This window comes from Nanorana parkeri, unplaced genomic scaffold, assembly GCF_000935625.1.
Source record: "Nanorana parkeri isolate BGI_ZX_2015 unplaced genomic scaffold, ASM93562v1 scaffold809, whole genome shotgun sequence".
NCBI lineage: Eukaryota > Metazoa > Chordata > Amphibia > Anura > Dicroglossidae > Nanorana > Nanorana parkeri.
Genome location: NW_017307077.1, coordinates 448708 through 475460, shown reverse-complemented (window position 1 = coordinate 475460; position 26753 = coordinate 448708). Strand labels below are relative to the sequence as shown.

The following is a 26753-nucleotide window of genomic DNA, read 5'->3' as shown; positions in this document are numbered from 1 at the left end:
AGCCCACTATAGAGAGTCTATGGTGGGCTCTGCAGGGTCACTTTCCGCTGGGGCTCTGCAAGTGGCATGACTAGCAATCACGGGGCCCCATACAAAATTTTGCTATGGGGCCTTGTGATTTCTAGTTACGCCCGTGGTTGCTGATCATGTTTAAGTGTCAGACAGGGTCACCCTGATTGAAAACAGCAGACCGAAATAGAGCACGCACAATGTTTCTGGTAAAGTGAGACCATGTGATCTTATCTTATGGTTTAAGTCACTGGATAATGCTTAGAGCAGGGAAGTTTTACTCATGGAAAGAAAGAGCTACTTTTCTATAACGGTTATGCTGTCATGTTCATCACTGATCTGATACATGTGAAGAGTGAATTTTTTGAATTGCTCCATTGTAGTACACACAAAAAAATAATACCACCACCAAACATAGTGTTGTACTAGGCTACTTAGATAACAAATTGTCAAGTGAAAATTAAGCATTTAATTGCGCTCTCCTATTTTCTCAGCAATACAATTGAGAATATAATCATTGCAAGGTGTTTTATCTATAGAAAAATAATAACAATACTAGAATCAGGTAGTGTAGTGCAGTGTAAAGCTCCCATGCAGTTAATGTAGTATTACCTGGCATTGGAGTTCACAGTTTACACCTCTCCAACCAGGAGCACATGTGCAGCTTCCATTCATAGGATTGCAGGCTCCTCCATTCTGACATTGGCAAGTAAGATTACATCCAAGACCCCAGGTCCCTCGTGGGCAGTTGATGGAACAATCCACTCCATACCACCCTGATGGAAAAATGATCACAATCAAACCACTCATTGGTTAATGAAAACTGGAGGTATGAAAAACATGTTGATCTAACACTTACTGTCCATAGGAGGCACCTACACATCAGCTGTGATCTTCTGTAGATAACTCCTTTGGCTGCTAGCTCTGGCACACCACCTACTGCACTTTTATTAATAGCCCACCATTGTGATAGGTAGCATCAATAACTAAAGGCACAAGACCTGGGATAAGGTGTGTCAGAGCTGGAAACATAAGATCTAATTGCTGTTTTTATATCAGGACACTTTGGCATTCCTTGCTCCAGGGCACTCTAGAGGAGGTCAGAGCAGATGAGCCACCACATGAAGTTAAGTTTGGTTTACAGTGTCTTAATGCCAACAAGTCTCCCACCTAGATCCTACTCTTTCTGCATGTGTGCAAGTTAATCTCAATTCTTTCCTATAGAAAGGCCATCTACCATCACAATAAATAAGAGATTGCCTTTCCATAGGAATTAGTGGAGATTCTTTATGTATTTTCCTCGCCGCCGCGGCGGGTGTGCTCCCCCCCCCCCCAGCCACTGTGGTAGATGAGGGCGGTGTTCGGAATGGAGGAGGCGGGGCCCGCCACCTCCATTCCCTGGCCAGCGACCTAAGAGCAGGTGGGGCCAGTGATGTAAGAGAAGGCGGGGCCCGTCGATTGCAGAGGAGGCGGGGCCAGTGGACAGAACAGGAGTCGGGGCCCGGGGACGGAACAGGAGTCGGGGGCCGGCGACCACAGAGGCGCTGACAGGAGATCTCAGACCCTGCTAAGCCCACTATAGAGAGTCTATGGTGGGCTCTGCAGGGTCACTTTCCGCTGGGGCTCTGCAAGTGGCATGACTAGCAATCACGGGGCCCCATACAAAATTTTGCTATGGGGCCTTGTGATTTCTAGTTACGCCCGTGGTTGCTGATCATGTTTAAGTGTCAGACAGGGTCAACCTGATTGAAAACAGCAGACCGAAATAGAGCACTCACAATGTTTCTGGTAAAGTGAGACCATGTGATCTTATCTTATGGTTTAAGTCACTGGATAATGCTTAGAGCAGGGAAGTTTTACTCATGGAAAGAAAGAGCTACTTTTCTATAACGGTTATGCTGTCATGTTCATCACTGATCTGATACATGTGAAGAGTGAATTTTTTGAATTGCTCCATTGTAGTACACACAAAAAAATAATACCACCACCAAACATAGTGTTGTACTAGGCTACTTAGATAACAAATTGTCAAGTGAAAATTAAGCATTTAATTGCGCTCTCCTATTTTCTCAGCAATACAATTGAGAATATAATCATTGCAAGGTGTTTTATCTATAGAAAAATAATAACAATACTAGAATCAGGTAGTGTAGTGCAGTGTAAAGCTCCCATGCAGTTAATGTAGTATTACCTGGCATTGGAGTTCACAGTTTACACCTCTCCAACCAGGAGCACATGTGCAGCTTCCATTCATAGGATTGCAGGCTCCTCCATTCTGACATTGGCAAGTAAGATTACATCCAAGACCCCAGGTCCCTCGTGGGCAGTTGATGGAACAATCCACTCCATACCACCCTGATGGAAAAATGATCACAATCAAACCACTCATTGGTTAATGAAAACTGGAGGTATGAAAAACATGTTGATCTAACACTTACTGTCCATAGGAGGCACCTACACATCAGCTGTGATCTTCTGTAGATAACTCCTTTGGCTGCTAGCTCTGGCACACCACCTACTGCACTTTTATTAATAGCCCACCATTGTGATAGGTAGCATCAATAACTAAAGGCACAAGACCTGGGATAAGGTGTGTCAGAGCTGGAAACATAAGATCTAATTGCTGTTTTTATATCAGGACACTTTGGCATTCCTTGCTCCAGGGCACTCTAGAGGAGGTCAGAGCAGATGAGCCACCACATGAAGTTAAGTTTGGTTTACAGTGTCTTAATGCCAACAAGTCTCCCACCTAGATCCTACTCTTTCTGCATGTGTGCAAGTTAATCTCAATTCTTTCCTATAGAAAGGCCATCTACCATCACAATAAATAAGAGATTGCCTTTCCATAGGAATTAGTGGAGATTCTTTATGTATCAGAAGAAGAGCTTAACTATGCAATTTCTGCAGTGGAGGTTGTGTTGTTCCCTGCAGAAAGTCTTGTTTGTGTATCACTCAGCTGTAGATCCTCAAACCATCTCTGAATTGGTGCTGCACTGTCCTTCCTTCTGGAGAGTGGCTACTTTTGTTCCCCATGGTCCCTGTGTGTGTTGTAAAGTAGCCACTGCTCGCTCCCATGATGGACTACAATCTGAATACAAATTAGATAACTAAGAGATTGTAGTCCATCACAGGATCAAGTTAGGATCTGTGGCTACTTTCCAACATGATTTGAGTTTCTACAGCTGAGTGATACACAAGTAAGCTACATTTAAGGGGAATAAGGTCATGGGACAGATTTAGGAAGTAGGTTTAGGATTGAGGAAGTAGGTATAGGAAATAAAAGAATGGGAAGGGGAGGAGACCAGTTAACTTTTCAAAAAACATGGTGTGAGACATGGAAGTAAAAAATTGTCTGAGGGAGAGCATTCGGTCTTCTAGGAATGCATGATCACCCGTTTAGCAGCTGTAAGGATGTGTTGGAGCAATTTGAATTGGTTGGGGGTTCAAATGTCTCATATTTGTAAGGTAGCTTCTATGAACTGAAATGAAGTGGGAATCTCACCTGCTTTACAGGTACATGAACCATCAACGGAAGAGCACACAGCGCTGTTCTTACAGTTGCAAACAGAGGAGCAGTTACTGCCATAAGTACCAGCTGCACAGGGTATAGAACAGTATTCACCCTAAGATACAAAGACTTGATTAGTTGACAAACACAGAGAACGTTTTCAAAAGGCCATTAAAAAACACTCTTATAACAATCCAACAAAGTAGGTTGAATAGTGATGATTTTGCTGCACTGTTGGCATTGGACAAAAAAAACAAACAAAGATTCATGAATGCTACCTATTTTCCAGCAAGCTGGGAGACTCGAACTTACATAGTAGTCACAGTTTTCTCTGTACTGAAACACGTTTTTAATTATTCACTATTAATGCTAATACATGTTGACTTTTCAACATCTTGGCCAACAATCAACCAATCTATAGGCAAATAAAGTAAGTAAATAAAACAGATGGAAAAAATTACATTAATCAGGTGTCTGCAGCAACAAATTTGCCGACTGCTGAATGCAATTGTAAAACTGGTTTATTATGATATTTTATGTATTATTATTATTTCATTACATCTCTGAACCATGTATTCTATGTTATATACACATTTTAAGCAGGGCTGCATGTTGTGTAAAAAGACATGTAAAGAAGCACTACTGTTTTATGTTACATTTGGACTTGTTTAATAAAGCAGTAGAAAATGTAGTATCTCAATAATCAATCAGATATTGTCTTTTACTAATTTTCTACAGAAACCTAAAGCTTATTACACATCTTACAATTGGATCATACTATCTGCTTTAGATCTACCAACAACCATGTAGTACAAGGGCCTGCCTGTACAAATTGATTGGGTAGATTAGGCAGGTCCTTATATTACATAGCTTTAGTAAATCTAAAGTTGATTTAACAACTACTCCTCACTTTACGACCTCCAGTACCCTTTTAATGGCCGCTCAGACTTACAACCAGAACAAGAATTGGGTATTTACAGTATACAAACCTAAGTAACCGACCTTTCAGACTTAAGACCAGCTCTCCGAACGGGCGGTATTGTACAATGTACTGTATATTAGAGCTGATTTCCTCTATTCCTCACTTAGCGACCTATTCGCTTAATGACCTAGTTGAAGGAACGGAACTCGTTTGTTAGATGAGGAGTATCTGTACAGAGATTGTGGGGTCAGATTATAACATGTATAATGACCCTAAAATGTGGTTGGTTACTATAGATTACTACACATTAAAGGGTAAATATAATGGTTTAGGTCAATTTTTGTAAATTCCTAAGCGCTTAAACTATTTTATATCTGTTTTTTTTACAGTGTGTATAACATTTTTGTTACTTAAACATCTAATATATGACAAAGGATTTTTCAGAGCACTGAAAAGAGACAGGACAGCGTGCACATTTCACCTTGAGCTACTGACCTCTGTTAACAACAGGCTTTGTGCATCAGAGGGTAGATAGCAACAAATTACTATGTGAAAAAGAGGCTAATGCTCTACCTATTGGCTAAATATATCTATATGCAATATTTTTTATTTACCTGATTATAAAAAGTTTTTTATGTATTTCTTTGAGTTCTGACTGCAATTGATAATAAAATATATGCACAAAACCACTGTACATTTCCTTAAAGGCATAGTATTTGTACTTTGTACTTCCCTATTAAAGTAAACCAGGGCTGGAAGAAATACAGAAGCTACCGTTGCTGATTTCTGCTGAAAATGGAGTTCCAGTCACTGGACCTGGAACAATGCACATCGGGAGTTTTCTGCCTTTACTTGCTGCCTACATGTTATGTATGTTCGTGGTGTGTTTATAAGGTTAGTAAATCAACCCCAAAGAATCAACATTTACACTTAATTTTGTTAAGTTATCTTTTCAGCACTTACTGCTTGGTATTTAAAAGCTGCCAGGCCTTAGACAGTGACATGTGTACCACGCACTCACTATCCACCCAAGTTAGAATGAAGCCTGGGTCAATGGAGCAGGTTGTTAATCTACATGCAACATCAAGCATCTGTCTGGAAGTCAGAAAATACTGAGACTTTACTCATGGTTTGAGAGTCTCACCTTGCCATGAACATATACCAGCTGCTTGTCAGCTTCCAGGCATATAGCGGAAGTCATAGACAGGCAGATCACTCAGAGAACGTCAGACTGTGAGAAATCTGCTCATTGTTCCCATTCCCAGTGAAAAAAAGAAAAAGATCTTTTTTAAGTTGCAAATATTTTACAATTGATCTGAAGATCTCCATGTTTGATACTTTTATTTTTAGTTATTACAGATATTTATATAGCGCTGACAATTTATACAGTGCTTTACAGTGCACATTTACATTAGTCCCTGCCCTCAAGGAGCTTACAGTCTAAGTTCCCTATCTCACATGCATATATATGAAGGCCAATTTAGACAGGAGCCAATTAACCTTCCAGGGTGTCTTTGGCGTGTGGGAGAAACCATAGTGCCCCGAGGAAACTTGCAAGCACAGGTAGAACATGTAAACTCCTTGCAGATAGTGTCCTGACCGCAGGGCCAGATTAACATAGGGGCTACTGGAGCGCTAGCTCCAGGCCCACCACTAAAAATAGGCCCGGCTGGCCCGGATCATCTCGATATGCCCAATGGTAATCCAGGCTGAACACAATTAGGCAGAGGCGCCTCTCTTTTTAGGCATATTAGTTGGCCGCTAATATGCAAGCCCACTAATATGGGAGCGAGCAGCTGTCTTTGGTGCTTCCTGTCCAACTGACCAACAGCATCAGGCCTATGATGCTCTTAATCCAGCCCTGCCTGACCGGGATACAAACCGGGGACCCCCCCTTGCTGAAAGGCAGAAGTGCTAACCACTAAGCCACTGTGTGTTCAGACACAATTTTCAGTGCCTACAGGGAGAGTCAGTAAAGCATTCTCCCTCCCATCCACCGAGGGAGGAAGAATGAATGGACTACAAGTTCGGGGACATCACCGCACTTGTATTCCATTAAATGTGGAATATAACATGGGTGCAAAAAATGAAAAAAGGGCCTCAATCATGAAGGGGTTAAAACAGTGAACTCTTGGAAGGCCAAATGATGTGATATGTGATGTTCAAATCTGTAGCATGAATATACAGTACAGGGCCTTCCAAGGTACGCCTAGAATTACATTCTAATACTCTTCCCTACCTCTCCAGTTCATTCAGTGATACAAAGAAAGAGCAATCATTAGAAAAACATCATCACCAAAATGATGTTTTATTCCCTCTAATCTAGACTTGGTGAAATACAAATTGCAATCAAAGTCAAACCACAATCAGTTGCACTCATCAGGAAAATTTGCAAATTAGGTTCATAAACAAGAGACGTCAGTGAATGAATTACAGATAACAGATCAAATTCACCAGAGAACAGATGTTTAGAATTTGGTATTTTAGAATTTCATACAAGGGTAACATACAGGTATGCAATCAGTTATCTTGAATATTGGGTACATTCTGCATTCTTAGGGGTCTTTATGTCATTAGGAGAGAGATGCCTAAAGCATATTAAAGCTGTGCACTCTTAACATTATGTTGGCAGCTTAACCATAGACTCAAACCCTCTGATCTCAAGATCTAACCACGTAATGGTTTGTAGATCCTGCTAATATATGGCCAGCTGTTGTCTAAACATTGTTTAACTCCTAAAGCTGAACTCCAAGCAGATATAAAAGGCCCAAATTAAAACACCTCTATATTCATTATTGCATCTTACATTTTTTTTTCAACTCAAGCAAAGTAAATAACTATATTTGACTTGCTATCAGCCTCTTGCAGTCTCTGCACAGCAGAGCTAAGACTGGGTAAGGAAGAAGCAGCACAAGAAGCCAATCAGTTATGCTGCAGAGCAAGGACAGGAGCATGCTAAAGAGGAGTGAATGACAAAGAGCTGAGCTCATTACTCAGCCAATTCTCCTTTTGCTTTCCTAACACTGTAAAGTAGGGTATTCATCAGGGACGTGCGGTCAGGGGGGCATGTGAGGCAGAGCTTCACCTAGAATTATGGAGCAAAAAGCTGTCAGCTTCATCAAGAGGTATGGCACGTCACTGGTATGCATGGCACTATTTTCTTCATTCAACTTGCAGGCTGATTGTAAAAAATAGAACAGATGCCTCCACCAACGCCTACGAGTGTTGACAGATGAATCCCCCCCTGTTTTCTTTGTATCCTGACAGCAGCCGCTGGCCGAATACCCGAACGCACCTAGCAGCTGATTGGGTGCTAGCTCTATTTGGAGAATTTTCCAAGCAGCTCCCTCGATCGGCTGATCAAGGGATGCCGGCAATGGAATGGTGCCAGCAGCAACACCCATGGTACGAATTGCATCCGATTAATCGGGAACTGGCCGCAATTCGAACCATGTGTACCTGACTTTCTGGACTGCAGTAGTGAAAAATACGGGGGGGGGGTGTGGTGTGTCAGAGCTGTATAAATCTAAATACTGGATGGATAGAAATACAAATCCTATGTATTTCATTTGTGTATTTAGCTATGCTGAAAGGTCAGCTGTAATTCACTTTTATATACACGACACACTTTCTTGCTTACTCCATCACTAGCACTCCTCACTTCCATGCTGGGCAAACAGTGCTCAAAAGGAAGCAGAGAAACAGTTCTACATACCTCTGCAAAATATTGCCACAACCTAACGGCTGAGATAGCAAAGTCTCTGGTTTTCAGACTGGAAGTGATTTTACAACAGGCACTCCAAAGTGAAGAGTTTTGTGTGTCGGATTTTAGGGAGAGATGCTGGGTCAGCACAGATAGTAATTAGACAGTCCGAGAAGAGGAGAGAGCTATGACATTCAGGGGGGCTGTGCTAAGGAATCGACTCTTCCTGCAATAGTCACACATTCTAGCAAGCTCAGAGGCACATTACAAGTGAAAAAGGAAAATCACTTGATTTTTCCGTTCTTGTGACTACAATTTTTTAAGATGATCACATGTTCTCTTTAAAGATACAAGTTTTTAAATCTTATATATAAGAAATTTTTATTACAAAGAAATAACCCAGGCTTCACCCATAAGGGTGCCCACACACCTTACGATAATCGTACAATAATCGCAGGAAATCCCGCGATCGTACGATTATCGTAAGGTGTGTGGAAGCCGTGCGACCTCTACTACTGTAAGGTCGCACCACTTTTAACTTACGAACATGTTCGAAAACCCGCCGAGCATCGTACGACAAAAGTCTTGTGATGGTTGTAAGGTGTGTGCCCAGCATAACACAGGTTTTTCAGAGCATTTGGGGCTTTCTAAAGAGAGCACAACGGAAGCTTTTCTTTTCTGACTCTCTTTCTCTACCTGAAAGTTTGTGGAGCTATACAGAGCAGGCATGAGGGGGATGTGTGTGTAATGTAAGCTATAGCTATTTAGCTCAATAAACAGACTTTTAAAATTAACCTGGTATACTAGTATCCGTATCGGTGCTGATACCGAGTATTTGGGTGAGTACTCGTACTCGTCCAAATACTCCAATATTTACCTCTGATACCGGAACCTCCATTTAGAGGGAGATCTCCCTCTTACCGGCAGTGCCGAGGGAGAATGGAGCCGGCTTCCTTTCCAATCAGGAAGCCGGGTGGTTAAGTTATGACTCGCCTCCCGGCTTCCTGATTGCCTAGGAAGCCGGCTTCACTTATTGCTAGGCAGTGTGCCTTCCTAATCAATCAGGAAGCCAGGCAGCATGTAATGACCCACCTTGTGGCTTCCTGATCGGTCAGGAAGCCAGACTGCCTAGCAACAAGTGAAGCTGGCTTCCTAGCCAATCAAGAACGGCACCTCATGACTCGCCGCCAGGCAGCCTCGGCAAGTGAAGCCGGTGTTCTTTCGCTAGAACACCGGCTTCACAGGCAATCAGGTAGCCCGGTGATCCACCGCCATGATCTGCCACCCGACTTCCTGACAATTGGGGCACACGACACCAGTACGCGGTATATACGAGAGCACCGAAAAAGAAAATATCGTTACTCACACTCCAGAGCCGCAGCAAGCTTCTTTTGCGCCCGAGGCAAGAACAGAAAATTGTGCCCCCAACAGACCTGTGCGGTATGTGACGTCATGCGCCCCCGCTTTCAGGATGGTGGAGCGCATGCGCAGAATGCACTGGTGGCCAAATCCAAAGTAGCATAAAAATGTGTTTCGTTTGACGAAACTAATGAAAACATTTTGACTTTCCGTTAATTTCGTCCGAAACTAATTTTTAGTCTTTGCACATGTCTAGTAATGTATGTGTCACACCCCTGACATTTCCCTTTTGAAATAGAAAAAGAGATTGAGGACACAGAGTCCTCTGCCCATACAGGTGGGAGAGAGCAGCAGGAATCCGATGATACAGAGCAGGCATGAGGGGGATGTGTGTGTAATGTAAGCTATAGCTATTTAGCTCAATAAACAGACTTTTAAAATTAACCTGGTATACTAGTATCCGTATCGGTGCTGATACCGAGTATTTGGGTGAGTACTCGTACTCGTCCAAATACTCCAATATTTACCTCTGATACCGGAACCTCCATTTAGAGGGAGATCTCCCTCTTACCGGCAGTGCCGAGGGAGAATGGAGCCGGCTTCCTTTCCAATCAGGAAGCCGGGTGGTTAAGTTATGACTCGCCTCCCGGCTTCCTGATTGCCTAGGAAGCCGGCTTCACTTATTGCTAGGCAGTGTGCCTTCCTAATCAATCAGGAAGCCAGGCAGCATGTAATGACCCACCTTGTGGCTTCCTGATCGGTCAGGAAGCCAGACTGCCTAGCAACAAGTGAAGCTGGCTTCCTAGCCAATCAAGAACGGCACCTCATGACTCGCCGCCAGGCAGCCTCGGCAAGTGAAGCCGGTGTTCTTTCGCTAGAACACCGGCTTCACAGGCAATCAGGTAGCCCGGTGATCCACCGCCATGATCTGCCACCCGACTTCCTGACAATTGGGGCACACGACACCAGTACGCGGTATATACGAGAGCACCGAAAAAGAAAATATCGTTACTCACACTCCAGAGCCGCAGCAAGCTTCTTTTGCGCCCGAGGCAAGAACAGAAAATTGTGCCCCCAACAGACCTGTGCGGTATGTGACGTCATGCGCCCCCGCTTTCAGGATGGTGGAGCGCATGCGCAGAATGCACTGGTGGCCAAATCCAAAGTAGCATAAAAATGTGTTTCGTTTGACGAAACTAATGAAAACATTTTGACTTTCCGTTAATTTCGTCCGAAACTAATTTTTAGTCTTTGCACATGTCTAGTAATGTATGTGTCACACCCCTGACATTTCCCTTTTGAAATAGAAAAAGAGATTGAGGACACAGAGTCCTCTGCCCATACAGGTGGGAGAGAGCAGCAGGAATCCGATGAGAAGCTGGAGCCTGTGCCGCTCCTCTTCTCCCTACCGAGCCGCAGCTGTGTTGGCCGCCTGGCGCCCCGGTTGCCAATGGCGCCCTCTGCTCGCCATGGCAACAGGGGCGAGGGGGGCGCAGCCAGGCCGGCCCTGACTGCACCCCCTCTCAGCTGCGCCTGAGGCGAGTGCCTCGCTCGCCCCATGGTAGCTACAGCCATATCATACCCAATACCGAAAAACCGGTATTGGTGCATCCCTAAAATATATATATACAATATATCTCAAACTCTCTGTTATCAGGTATTCAACTAACCAGAACTCTCATCTAGCCAGAAAAAAAAATCCCCTGTGTACTCACTGTTCTGCTTATCTGCGGCATGTATTATCCTGAAAACGATTTTTTGTCTTAATTTGTTTTAGGTGTGTCTATTTGTCTTAATTTGCTTTTGATTACTGCATTTCAATATTAATATGAAGTCAATACAGTGTTTATGTTATGGTATGGTATAGTATGGGGTATAGCATTAGTTAGACCTATTTTTCACGGTAACACTCAAGTAACCAGAAACTACATTGACCTGGAATCTAAGAATTTCCCATGGATGTCGGATAACGGGGAGTTTACTGTATATATACAGTATATATTAGTATATTTATTCACATAAAAAAAATGTAGTCCCATACTAAATGTTTTTACATGAGACTAATAATTCACTTCTAAGGCGTCATTTAAAAATGTAAACTAATACAGTAATGTCATACCTCGTTGTCATTAACTACCATCAACAATCAGACTTCACCACTCTTCTAAAAAATATACAGTCAGGAAATAGAGGAGCTTAAATTCTGATTTACCGTAAAGCCCGGGGCACAGATGCATTTCCCAATCACGCTGTCACAGTCTGCACCATTTTGGCAGCTGCAGATTTGCTGACAGGATTCGCCATAGAAGCCGGGAGAACAGGTCTCATTACAGTAGAGTCCAGACCAGCCAGGCTTACAGGAACATTCTCCAGACATTGGATGACAGCTGAGAGGACAGGATGAAAGAGACAAGAGAACAAATGATTCAAACACTGAATATGACACCAAATGCAGTTTTGCCAGTTCTCCTCTGTCTTTGTATAAAGCACAGTTTATGAAAGTTTTCTCTTTGCACTGTTGTTCAGGGACAACAGGAGGTGCTGCTACATGGAAAGTTGGATGGCAACTCAAAATTCACAGGAATTATGACAGGGAGAGCTCACCATTGAAGTATCTAAAAACATGTAAGAAGTCAGAGGCGGACTCTACCCACCAAGCGACTCCACTTATAACTAAAATAAGAGTGATGATGGGTCCTTATGTCTCATAAGGGCTCATAGTAGAGCCTTTGGTTGGACTAACACTTTTTTTTTTTTATAAAAAAGCAGGAGTGTAGTCATATGGTCCCTATGGAGCCCTCCACAGCCCTGACTCCTAAGCCTATCCAAATTCATGGGCTGAGCAAGAGAAAACAATTATTCCCTAAACAAAACAAAATGTAGATTGTAAGCCCTCATGGGCAGGGCCCTCCTTACCATCTTGTCTTGATTTGTATTGTGATTGTAATGTCTTCCCTATATTGTAAAGCGCTGCGCAAACTGTTGGCAGTATATAAATCCTGTATTATAATAATAATAATAAACAGCATGGATGGAGGAATCTCCACTGCCAGATGTTGTATGCAGATGGAATGCAGTCAGTGTTCAGCCATTCAGCTCAGTCAATTTGTTAAAGGATACGTGCACTATGAAACAAAGTGCACTTATAATTTTGACCCCTTTAAGATTACCGAATTGATCCCTCCTCGCGCAGAGATAAATACTTACCGATAACCGACAGGCCCGGCCTCCACTGTTGGTTGACGTCTTCCTTCTTCTGGGCGCGCCTGTGTAGTACATCCTCACTGACATCTGGCCCATCTACCTCTGTCTCCCAGATGGGAGACGAGCCCCATGGAAGTCAAGGGGGATGTACTCTGTAGACACGGCCAGGAGAAGAAAACGTTCACCATAGGTTGTCAACAAACAGCGAAGGCCAGGTCCGTCGGAACTCATTAAATATTCATCTCCCCCTCCCTTTTAGATTGTAAGCCCTCAAATGCAGGGCCCTCCTTACCCTCTTGTCTGGAATTGTATTGTAATTGTAATGTCTCCCTTATATTGTAAAGCGCTACGCAAACTGTTGGCGCTATATAAATCCTGTATAATAATAATAATAATAATAATAATAATCTGAATAATCTGTGCAGGGGGAGGATGGGATTGATTAGGAAATCTTAAAGTGGACTTTTGCCAAGCTGGGTGCTGCTTGCAGGGCCACCCATGGCTCAAATCTCACCCGATTCAGAAGGAATTGACCACCATAAAGTCGTTATGGCCAGCTTTAATCAGTGTTTTGATGAATTTAGTGCAATACAGAACAATGTTTAAATAAACAAATTCCTGAGTAGATTGTGGAATGGATTTATACAATATTAATATAAAATAAATATATTTAATCTTTTGTCTAGCACAGAAGCCAATGACTTTATCAGTGCATTGACCTTTGTGTTATAGGTTCTGTCCATATGTCCCATACCTGGCTAAAAGGCCATCTGTCTCTACCTGAAACAGCAGTCCCATTGAGCGTGTATGTAGAGCCAGCTGCTGCTACATAACAAATTGACAGGGTCAGCTGTGTAGAAGAGGCATGTTAACAAGACCAGCACAATGGGGCCCTTGTACCACTTTCCCTGATAGCATTCTCCCTTCAACTACAAGGAGACTTCGAAGAACCAAATCAAATATCCTGTCAATGTAAAGACTATTTTATGGGACTTTACTGTCAGTCAGTCTCCTCTGGGTCTCCTTGGAATTAACTGCTAAATGGGAGGTATAGCGGGGAAATGAAAGCAGCATTAATTACTACTATGTGCAGGTACTACAATAATGTTTTAAAACCTAGCCTAGAGAATATCTATAATGTAATGCAGCCTTTCTTAGCCAGGGTCTTCTGCTATCCTCCGTGGGGGGGGGGCTTGGAATTTCTGCACAGCATCATGCTTTTACATGGTGCAGGCTGGCTTCTGATGTGAAGTGTGCTCTTGATGTGAATGGGGAACCTCTGATATGAAGGGGGCTTCTAATGTAAAGGGTGACTCTGATGTGAAAGGTGGAATTCTGATGTGAATGGGGGGCTAGATATGAAGGGGAATGAAGGGGAACTTCTTTTCTGTGTATTTTTGCATGGTGTTCCTCCTCAAAATCCTTATCAGATGTAAGTCTCTATTAATACTCACACATGTAAGTATTAATAGAGACATTTCTTTAGCATACATGAGGAACCTTTTAATAACATTCAATAAGGAAATCCCCAATAACACATGCAGACATAAAAACATTACCATGCAAGCCCTTACATGTTTCACCTCAGAAGAGGCATGTGTTGTTACTAATGGTATTGGGACAGATGATTACTTAATATAGTACAACGTTATCTACACACGACCTGGCAGAAATAATCATTTCATTTCTTAATTCCAAGATTATAAAATCATGTAATCACAGATAATAACATTAAAGGATGTCAGTGCAAGTAAAATATTTGAAAGTTATGATGAGGTCATACCGTAGTAACTTGGTAATAACTTGGCCCACACTTGCATACATTCACTATTCTTTTTTAAACTTTTGTAATTCCTTGTTCTCTAGTTGTTCCCAAACCATTCCCCCCTACATTGGCAGTTGTCTCCATCAGCTATCTGAAGGAGACAGGCTGGAGGGAGCGCTGTCAAAGCCAGCCATCTCAGAGGTGCGGGAGAGTATACCTTTGTTATTTTCCTCCCTACACCAAAATAAACACTTGACCCCCTAGGCTACCCCCGCACTGCAAGGGCCAATAAAAAATGTGCCCAGAGTTCTACTTTAAACTTTCCTTCTGATGACTATTATATACAGATGACGTTTGTACAAGCAAAGCTGCACAGCTCATCAGAGCTTCATTTTTCTGCAGGTACTTTGGAATGGACATTATGAACCAAGGATAGGACTAAAGTAAGCAGGACAATTTACGTTAAGTCCAAATAACTGTTTTTTTTATGGTCTACTAAGTAATATATAAATCAATATGTACACATTTTACCTGTACAAATAGAAATACTTATAATTCATTGTGAAATTGGTTGAAAATCAGTGACACAGCATTTATATAACTTTAGAGTTAAAAGTGATTTATATAACTTGTTTTCAAATATTTAGGTTAGTAGTAGTTGTTAACTGTATGACCTTTCACATGAATATGTGATATAAAAATACAGATAAGCTCCTATTTAATTTTCATGAGTACGCACTGTTGGGAAAAACATGTTAGTATAAAAGAAGACCGGGGCTTGCTTTGCGTTCAGGTTGCTTTGCCATGCGTAGTATGTGGGCATCCACTATTGTTTTCTCTCAATTTGTTCTACAGCCATGGAAGCCTGAGGGTGTGTATGTTGGGAATTAGCAGTCAGAATCATTCATTGCTGAGATGAGCAAGCAAAGCATTAACTATCACCTTAACACTGATTAATCACAGCACCCAAAGTCAATACATGAAATAGCTTTCACGTCTGGGCTCTGTTGAGGATGCTGTTTTCTTTTTACTACACACTGGTGAGGTCCAGAAGGAGCTGATTACACAGCAAGTCATTTTTTGGATAAGAACATTAAATCATTACCGTAATATCGTCCAGAATTATAAGCCTAGCATTTCTTTTCAATTAGGCAGTGGGCTGTCACCAAATCAAGTGGTGAGCAAGGTAATGTGTGTATACTGTATGTGCTTTCCCCAGTTTACTTCCCTTAGGGCCTGTTCACACAACGTCCGTTTTGTGTGCTGACCTGATCCGTACGCTCCTGCACTAAAAATGCATCCCAATGTATCCCTATGTGTTTTATGGGCTACAGTTCTCACGTGCGCAGTGCGTTCAGGTTACGACAGAAAAAATACTGCATGTCACATTTTGTACAGTCAGGAAACGGACCGGAAACGCAAAACGCACTGCACTGCAGCTAACATACTGACAGCCCCACTCCAGCAAAAAAATATATATATCTTTTTAACTGGAACGCATCAAAACCGCGGCCAAAACGCACTGCATCAGTAGCACCGCGTCTGCAGATCCGCACCTGATCCGGACCTGATCAGGACCTGATATCATGTGAACAGGCCCTTAAGGTGGCCATACACCTTACGATTATCGGACGACACTTTTCATCCAATGATCGAACCGTCGTACAATTGTCTTACGGCGGCCCCATTATGCCCCGATTATCGCAAGGTTTAATTAGACGTAATTAAAGAAAAGCACCTGGACGAATTGCGGTAATCAACCGCACGTATTTTTGTTTGCGCATGAGCAGTGTAGATCGTAGGACTTTTGACGTACGGAAACGCCACTAACCTTGCAATAATCGTACGACCGGCCAAAGTTTTCAAACATGCTTGAAAGTCAAAAGTCGTACGATTGTACAGTATTTGCGTTGTACACTGCCCATACACCTTGCGATTATCGGACGAAAACGCGATGCAACATATAGGGTTTGATTCACTACAGGCAAATCGGCTGCTTTCTTACCAAAGTGGATTTGTATTTCACAAATAATTTTTTCCCTTAGCTTAGTAAATGGAGTAAATCTCTGCTGATTTCAATCATCCAATCATGTGCTTGGGTATTCTTTACAAAATGAGTATTCACCACGTTCACTAAGCTAAGTCAAAATTTCCCTGCAAAGTAAAAATTCACTTTGCAAAGTGGACATGCTCTACTCCTGTAGTAAATCAACCCCAACAGAGAGGTGTTACTGGCAAGATCACTTGGTAAAAATAAAGAAAACATTATTTTGTTGGGTTTAGATATACCTTAATTGCCTTTCTGAGGATAAATAGAATAGACAGCAAATCTCTTTTCTCACTTAGCATTACATACTGGAACAAGAAATGAAGGAGTGGATTTTAAAGAAGAACTCCAAGCAAAACCTGTATTAACCCTTGCAGTGGGGCTACGCTGCAGCATTGGAATGTCCCTCAGAATCCTCACGTCCCCACTACAAGGGTTAATAAAAGTTTTGCCTTGAGTTCTTCTTTAATTATAGGGTTATATTTCCTCACACCAGGGACATAGACATTAGCAGAGTTCTAGTTATCAATAAATGTCATGAAAACGTCTCACAAAACACATCACAGCAATCTTCCATTTGATATATTTTTGTAAGTTACCTTTGGGTGGTTTTTACATGACATGGACACTTTTTGTCACACTTCATCCCGTAGAGACCCTCTGAGCACAGTCGTGTTTCACAGTGTGTCCCTGTATAGCCCGCCTCACAAAGACACGCTCCGCTAATGTGGTAACATTTGCCGTTATTAACACATCGGCATGTCTCAGCACAGTTCGCTCCATACATCCCAACTGGACATTCATCCTGACATCTAAAATATTTAAGAACAAAACTATGTTAGTAAGTCTTTTATCGTCACTACAAATGCCCATCCCCCTTCAATATTACCGGACCTTGCAAAGACCACGGATTAGGCAGTGATGTTACTCTAAAGACCACAGCCAGGGCTGTCCCTACACTATCTGTGGGATGGGGTGCTGTCAGTGAATGGTCGTCCCTGTTGGGGGGTTGGGATGAGGGGATGAGGTGCTCTCAGTGAGTTGTCATTCGGAATTCGGAGAGGGGGGGGGGGGGTCGGATGGATGGATGCTCTTTACCTCTCCGGCGGCTCAGTCTGGCATCCGGCCCAGCTCACTGACATCACTGGTTGGCAGGAGCTAGGCGGGATACCACCAGCCAGAGCGTCCAACTCAGCTACTGCCACCCGGTGACATCAGTGAGCTGAGTGGGAAGCTGGACAGAGCTTCACAGGTTGCTAAGAGCTCTTAGCAACCTGAGACGCTATGGCTGCCCCCTGCCGCCCCCCAATGAGATCCACCTCAGGCTTCCTTAGGGATGGTCCTGACCAAAGCCCACATCAGACAGTGTTTCATCGTTCCCCTGAGCTGCAGACTATATACTACTGCTCCTATATGGCTTTCAACATATAGAGCAGCATTAAAGTCTGATGTGAGGTCTGAGTGGGGCCTGCAGCATTAACAAAATAGATAAGATGGGCCAATAGGCCCTACATTAGTTGTATAGTAATCCTTTGACAACACACATCAACTCTATGCCTGTTAAGATTCATAGGTGGAAAATGTAATTTCTCTCACCTTTCCCCATTGTATCCAGGACTGCAATGACATTGGCCTGTGGCAGAGTCACACGTCCCTCCATTGTGGCATTGGCACTCCTGACTACAGTTTCTGCCGTAACGACCCTCAGGACAAGGCTGGCCACAGACTGTGCCCTAAATTAAAACAGAATGGTATCATGCAGCTTAGAAAAACAGTGAAGGCATTGAGGCAGGAGCTAATTAAAATTAAATTCGACCTCATAGTTTTTTTAAAACAATTTTCCCGAAGTACAAAATAGTACACATTTAAAACTGACAATGACAAAGCCATTTATTACACTAATGTAATTTCATAAACTAGCAGATGCAGGTTCAATAAAGCTAAACTCCAGCACAGTGATGGCAGTCTTACACAGGAATCTTGCTGACTACAGGGAAGAGCGGACATATCCCCTCATCAGTGTGCTGCTCCTACTTAACTGTCCAAACAGCAGGCTGGGGTGTGAAGTGACCAAGTAAGCAGAACTACTTTAGCCAATAGTCACAGAAATGTTGGTACTATTGCTAGAATATATATGCAAGGAATATAATGATATGATTAGATAATGATTTTTGCCTGGAGTTCAACTTTAAATTTAATGATTAAATAATCACACATTCAGTCTTCTGGCCTGTTACAACCTAACCATTATTTAATTACTGTCAAGTAAATTCAGTGATCTGGTTTGTCAAGTGTTAGCAATGCAACTGTTCCCATATATATAATGTATACAGTATATCTGAATCTCTGTATTCTAGAGATCCATTAAGAGACCCAGGACCAATCTGAAGGCTTGCATGTGAAGTTATATTTCATTTCCCTAGTATAAGATTTCCATATTTATTTGAACAGCGACTCCTTTTAACACATACTCAGCATAGGCAGAGGATTATGGAAGTGTCAGAGAAAGAATTTCATAACTTTCTCATATAAAGAGATGCGCAGTTCTAGCAATGTGCATGGAAAGTAAATATCAGATAAGAAGTGTGATCTCTGGTTCATTAACATCTTTAATCTAGAAGGGCGATAGTTGCCTAAGAAGGAAGTACCATTTTTGACATCTATCTTTAGAAGGGCAAACACTGGTAATCGCAATATACACCAGATTTTTCATCTGAAGAACATGGTCTTTTAAGCAAATATATAAAAAAAAGTAAATACATATCATCTCATCTTTATACAAGGTTGCTGAAATATGTGAATCCAAAAACCTACTTGCAGCTTAGTTGGATTCAGAGCAAACTGTACCTAGCGCATACGTGTGAATATATAACTGTGGAAAGACAATCATATATTGCCGTCAAATCTATCATATCTATCAGGAGAATTAAAACCAGTAATAAATACAAACATCTAATTGTGGTATCCCTGTTTCAGATATTTATTTCCCCATTTTACTGTAACATATGAATGGTAAGAATTAATTGCAGTTTGCTTACAGAAGATTAACACTGTATAAAGTAAAAGCATTTACATTTTAGATTTTATGCCCAAACCTTCATTTTTACACCACTACAGTATATCAATAGTCATAATACAATTAGTTTAAAATGAATCATTTTTGAAGCAAATAATGGAAAGAGTCATCCCAGACATTCCTTTTAAAAGTAATTATCGTTTCCTTGGTCATATTATAATGGAATCCCACTCCTTCAGGCAGTGAAAAGATTAAGAAAGCACTCTGCTGCATTGTGACACTTAATTAATTACTATTTTTACCAAAGGTCATTGAGCATAACAGAAAAAAAGGTTATTGACTGAATTAGTTAATTATCTTTATTGATCATACTGCAAACGCCAAGCTAGCCAAAATAGTGTAATGAGTTCATGAGACGTACCATCCATCCTGCAGGGCATGAGCATTCTCCAGTGACGTGGTGGCAAACTCCGCCATTCTGACATGGGCATCTCTCTTCACACTGAGGGCCATGTTTACCCGGCGGGCAAAGGTCCTCACAACTGAAACAGCAGGATAAACAATATGACTGGCTGTGCATATCATGAGCCTTATTACTTCCCAAATTTTATGATCATGTTTAGATTTATTGGTCAGAGAAAAGATTATTTTGTGATCTGTCAATTTCCATCTCCATTAGCCTATTCCTCTGAATTAGTTTTTTTTTTTTTAGAGATTCATCAAATTTTTGCTATTCATGAGCCCTCATTTACAACTGCATACATAAGGCACTTTATTATATATGTATCGCACAAGTATAAATACTGGCCCAGCAAGATTGGTGTTTGTGGCCAGCATAAAGTCTAGCTCGGCCATACACAGTCTGGTTAGACAAGTTTGGAAACGATCCAACCACTACAATAGTTTAGTATACAGTGAACCATGGTGCTGGACAACAACAAACAAAGTCAACAGATGGGCTACCAGCTGAGTATAATGCTATTTATGGAAACCACCAAATGGTTATAAAGGCCATAAGATTTATAAAGAGAAACACAAGCAACTACAAATGTTTAACTCGATTACAGGAAATTCCCTAGCTCAAAATGCACAATATCATTAAACCTTCTTATTATAAATCTAGTAAATGGTTATAGCCACCAAAGCAGTGAAAAAATAGGCGCTGGGCAGATCACCTTTTCTCTACTGTTATTGCTGCAAATGTTTTTTGTGAAGTACATTGGATCCCGCATTAGTCTCTAATGGTCTGTACACAGGGCCAGATTTCCCACAAGGCCAACCGAGGCCCGGCCTCGGGGCAGCAGGGAGTAGAGGGGCAGCAGGGGTGTGGAATTCCTATCTCCCGACGCACGTGGCATGCCGTTCTGGGCGCCGGGCAGGTAGTTGTTTTCTACATTTAGCCCTGCTTTGGGCAAGCAGGGCTAAATGTACAGCGGGGAAGCCGCCGCTTGTTTTGTACAAGTGATCTCGGCGATGTGGCCGAGATCACTTGTATGCAGCTTGCATATAGGGGGGCGCCATGAGGAACCTGGCATAGAAGCAGCAGAGAGAGTAAATCCAGCCCTGTCTGTACAGGCAACTTCCCCTACACCTTAGGGTACCTACAAGAGAGGTGGTGAAATGTGCAGGATTCCTGCCTAGGATTCAGTCTACTGTGATTCCCATAATAAAAATGAATGCTAGGCTCAGTAATGTGTTAATATTTATTTCTAAGGAGGAGGAGAATAGCAGAAAAACCTATCATGATCCATTTCCAAATCCAATGCTGTCAGCTTATCTATAAAGGAACATAGCTATCAGAACCTGATGCTCTACCAAGTCTGATTGATGTTCCACCTGCGTACAGTTAGCCAGCAGCCATCTACTTAACCTCGTAGATATTAAATTGTTCCTTGTAATGTCATGTTTAAGTAAATCTTTATACTGCTGTGCTAGGATTCACTGATATCTGGAAACGTAATCCTGCTTTTTCATGAATATATCTTATAAGGACCCTCATTTAGTTCATACTTACAATGCACCAGTGTATCCAGGAGGACATCGGCACTCTCCAGTTACATGATCACAAGTTGCCCCATTTTGACACTGACACTTTTGTTGGCAGTCATTCCCATATGTGCCTGGATCACAGAAAGCCTCACAGCGCCAGCCTTTGAATCCAGAAGCACAGTGACACGCTCCTGTTATGGGATTGCACCGTGCGCCATTTTTACACTGACATCGACTACTACAGTGTGGGCCCCAATGATCAACATCACAAGCTGCAAAATAAGGATAAAGATGAGCTGTTTATAACATATTTACAAGAGGATGACAGTGAAAAGCACTACTTAGCATCTTTCCTTTTACCTAGTAAGTGATTACATCAATAGGGTATCCTGGATTTGGAAGAAAATGTGATGACCTAGCAACAAAGCGAGCAACTCCAAAAAATTGGAAGAATTGATTGCAGGATATCTGGAGCTACTGACTAAGCAGGAGATACTATTGATGAAGTATGCCTCAAAAGAGCAAAATCAATCATTATTAATGAAACTCATTAAGGTAATTTATGAGAACTAGTTCAGAAAAGTAGTGGGGTTTCCTAAAGCTGCCAATCAGATGTCAGTTACTTTTTATGTGCAGGAATTACAGTAAATAATGCCACATAACTGGTTTATAATTTTTTTTATATTTTTATAATATTGGGTAAAGTACAGTAATGCATAAGAACAAATTACATTTCATTTTAATAAAGTCAGCTATATTAAAGATTGTTTGATTGGTTGTTATAAGTTGTAACACTTTGCAGATTTCTATTTGCATAAAATAAACCCACACGTGTTGTAGAATATAATATGGGATCTATGAAATTAGTACAAGTGCACTGTTAGGTAAACTTTGGCTTCCTAACTTAAATTTGAATTGGGAAGTGAATAAAACCAAAACAGATAAAATTCATTTTTTACACATGATGTGGTAGTTAAAGGATAGAAAAACAGTATAAATTCACATGTTTTATTTCTTTCAACAGGGTAGATGAGAGGATGGCACAAAGCATTACTTCAGTAGGGCATAGGCCCAAATATAATTTAATGAAGCAGGTTTACACCAAGCCAACATAACGCGCACCACCCAATCAAGGAAAAAATGACTTTCCTGTTCTGGAATGTCAAATTCAGCTGAAGCGCCAAACTGTTCCATGTTACAGTAACAAAGTGTGAGTTGCTGAAGAGATGTTGGGGCTGTTAACTAAAAGGCATAATTTAAGCCTGTGCTCATTTTTAATACACAATCAAGGACAGGAGAGTCTCTTTTTTCACATTTCTATGAACCCCACTGTGGTATTTGAAGTGAATATAGCATGCCTATTAGAGTCAGTTGGGCTTATCCAGTAATGCTCTACAAAGGTGCAATAAGGATAAGTGCAGCAACATGCAGCAATCAATCAGGTTTCTGCCTACATCTCAGCTACCAATCATATTCAAACCAGCATTTAAAAAAAGCCTAAGAATGACAATGAAAAGGATTAAATGCCATTGACAAATGCAGACTTTTATTATTTCAGACACATTCATAAGGAAGACTATTTCACATGAAATGCTTGGAATTAGAGGCAGTGGTGCCTACAAGACAAGGAACTAGGTGCAAAATCCTTTGCTTAATAAGCAGTGACAGAGTTCATTTCTGTTAAAGAAGTGTTGATTTATTAGCTGCAGCAAAGCGAATTTATAGGTTTGTTCTTTTCAAACAAAGAGATATAAAAAGGAATATTAGTTCCAAAAAGATTTGCTATGTCATAGGGAACATCTAGAATTGTTAATCTTTAGTAACATCCTGAAATGTGTACCCTTTTGTCTGGAATTCCTCCTAAAAAATAGCAGTGCACGTTCTGGTATGTGAATGAGCCTAGGTATTTCTGTGTCTACAGGCTCATAGGTATATGTCTGCAGTGTGAGATCTCAAGCACTGCTGACTGTGGCTGCTAGTATCATGACATTTGGTAATATAATTACTGTGCTGCTCACTGCTCTGCTTGCTGTGTTTCTGAGGATGCAAAGGTTCTACCAAGAGCCACCCCCTCACAAAGACACAGTCCAAATCAGGGCATTGCAATTCAGTAGATCACCTGCAAGGAGACCTTAGAGCTAAGAGCTCATATCAATCTTGGGACAGAGCCGAAGCCAGAGGTAACACACACCACCAGCCAAACCCTTGCCTCAGGTGGCGAAAAATCTAGGGCCTGCCTTTTTTAGGCACAGCTTCCAGAATTCAGTTCCTCTTTAATAGAAGAAGTTACTATATGTGTTATTTATTTATCAATATGTCATGATACTGTATGATATGTGATTAATATACTTAGATGAGAATTGATATTGTTAATAGTGTTTGGGAGATAAAGGGGGTGATTTACTAACCTAAACACACACACACACCAGGTGTGTGTGATTTTCACACAGCAAAACGTATTTATCAACCAAAAAGTCTCTAAAAGCATATTTCCACTAATGCCATATATGGAAAAATCATGCACATGATGCATATATAATGCTGCTTCACATTTTAGACAAAAATGGTTAGCTCATGCATTTACATTCCTGCATTCATCAACGCAAGCAACATAACCTAGAGCTAATTAACACCACATTACCTTGCAATTCATTGCAGGGCTTTGCACAACACACCTGCTGGGTGTGTACACACTACAAAGGTGTTTCGATTCCTCCCATAGATCATGCTGGGAGGGAACACACTACAGAGGTGTATACACGTTCGTGGTGTGTTTAAAAGGTTAGTAAATCAACCCCAAAGACTTGCAGGATGGTCTTTATTATTGGTTTTTATTGTTTTAGATATGTATGTGAAAAATAAAGCTATGCATTTTTATTACATATGTGTAACTATTCAATATGAATCAGTTTAATGGTATATACTATTCTTAAAATAATTTTAGGGATTTATTAATTCTATACGATCAAGTAAACCTTTTCTACATTTTCTTTTATGAACTAAAAATAATACTTTTACATCACTAAGCTTTAAGTAAATGTAGTGGTCTTGCTCGAGGACACATTTTTGTCTTGAATGATGGGTGGATCAAAGTATTCTGTATACACGATAACTTCAATAAAATGTTATACTTGATGCTGGGAATAAGATGAAGTATTGTGTTGCGTAAAGGTATCTAAATGATGGTAGATCAAGCATCCATTGTCCTCCAAACAGAATTTAGACTGGAGCGTTGAGGTCATTCTGATTTGGCTATTTCTATGCAGGACCAAATCTGTGAAATCTTCAGCCACCCAGAATTAGGCTGAGGTACAGGAAACCTATTACCTACTGACATCAGAAGGATATTGAGCCATAGACCTTGTTCTTACTGTCAGAAATGTCTCTGGCCAGTAGTACATATTTGCCTGTTATTAAGCCTACAAATGTCACTACTGGAGAAAAACAAAAATGACTAATACAGCACAGACAAATATAATCCTATGAGAGACCATGGACATCACCTAACACACAACAGAAGCCTAACTCCACAAATCTATAGTATTCATTCAAGATTGCAAGATTTAAAGACAATCTCCAACTCTTTTTGGTTAAAATTTATACAAGATTTTTGTATATTTCTGACCCCATTGGGAATATTTTCCTCGACTGCCTGTGACTCTAGGATAAGAAATTGGAGGCACAGCTGTCGCTGGAACAGGAAGACACAGACACCAATGAAAACACTGTCTGCAGTTTTCACTAGACCATTACAGTAGTGTGCACGTAATGTGAATTATGTGTGTTGGTGTACTGTGGTCCTGTTCATTGAGGATGGCACCATCAATGTATCTCCAAAACACATGCACACTGTAACACACCACAGTGCCACACAATGCATGTGTCCTGTGCACTGTATTAAGGTGCATGGCAACCTTTCAAGACAGCATGCTGCAACACTTTTTAAACACATAAAAATGCATGTGCTGCACTGCACTGTGTTGTGCTGTGAATACTTGTGACTATAACAGCCTTTGTAGTGTGTCTAAGGGAATTTGTGCCCATTACACCTAAACAGAGCATTTATGAGTTCAGGTACTGATGCTGGACAACAAGACCTTACTCATAATCAGGGTTCCAATTCATCACATATGTTTTCAGTAGTGTTGAGGCCAGGGATCTGTACAGCCCACTTAAGTTGCTCCACACCAAACTCATAATTTGTCTGGTAGGGTTGGAGTCAGCGATCTGTGCAACCCACTCATGTTACTCCACACCAAACTCATCTTTTTGTTCAGTAGGGTTGAGGTCAAGGATCTGTGCAGTCCTCTTAAGTAACTCCACACCAAATGCATCTTTTTGTTCGGTAGAGTTGAGGTCAGGGATCTCTACAGCCCACTTTAGTTATTACACACCAAACTCATCTTTTGTTCAGTAGGTTTGAAGTCAAGGATCTGTGCAGCACACTTAAAGAGGAACTTAACCTTATCTTTAAAATGACAACAAACACCTTTAGACATGTTTGGTATTGGAAATCTATAAACAGATATTTATAGATAGTTGAAGACTTTTTATTCGTTGCAAATGTTATTTTTCTTTTCTTCCCCATTCTTCTCATAGTTGTCATTTTTACTAAGGGCAGATCAATCTATCTTTCTTTACATCCTGGAACTCTGGCAGATGTGACTAGGACACGTGACCATACACATCATCTCAGGGGGGAAAATGCGTTTCCCTGAGATCTTGCAAGAGTTTACAGATGAAATTTTCCAGCAATGCACAGTGATGTGATCTTCCCAGGCTGCATCTCCTAGGCATGGACTACATCACTAATGCCTAAGAAGACCAGGAAGTGGAAAAACAATAATTGTAAGTAAAAGCAAAATATGTTTTTTTAACTAATGAATGTATGATGATTTCATGCAGAGCTGAGTGCTGATATGATTTTTAGTGAAAGAGGGTCTGCTTTACGTTAGTCCACACCAAACTCATCTTTTGTTCTGAAGGATTGAGGTAAGGGACCTGTTCAGCACACTCCATTTACTACACACCAAACTCATCTTTTGTTTAGTAGGATTGAGGTCATGGATCTGTGCAGCCCACTCAATTTACTCCACACCAAACTCATCTTTATGGACTTGGCTTTGTACACCAGAACTCAATAATTTGAAGAGGTGTCAACATATTTTTGGCCATATGGTGTAGGTTATTATTAGTTGATATGAGCAACTTTTTTTTTAAATAATTTTTAG

The 26753-nt window shown here is 41.2% G+C and overlaps 1 protein-coding gene across 1 annotated transcript in view; it reads right to left on the bottom strand.

Moving 5' to 3' along the window:
* The window catches only part of MEGF10 (multiple EGF like domains 10), a 148996-nt gene that overhangs the window by 28492 nt on the left and 93751 nt on the right, over positions 1-26753 (bottom strand). The window contains exons 9-15 of the mRNA XM_018565052.1: positions 21548-21794; positions 19955-20075; positions 18114-18250; positions 17117-17329; positions 11714-11888; positions 3512-3632; positions 2201-2364 (exon numbers count right to left, since the gene is read on the bottom strand). Coding sequence (XP_018420554.1) covers positions 2201-2364; positions 3512-3632; positions 11714-11888; positions 17117-17329; positions 18114-18250; positions 19955-20075; positions 21548-21794 — 1178 coding nt within the window. The remainder of the gene's footprint in view (positions 1-2200; positions 2365-3511; positions 3633-11713; positions 11889-17116; positions 17330-18113; positions 18251-19954; positions 20076-21547; positions 21795-26753) is intronic.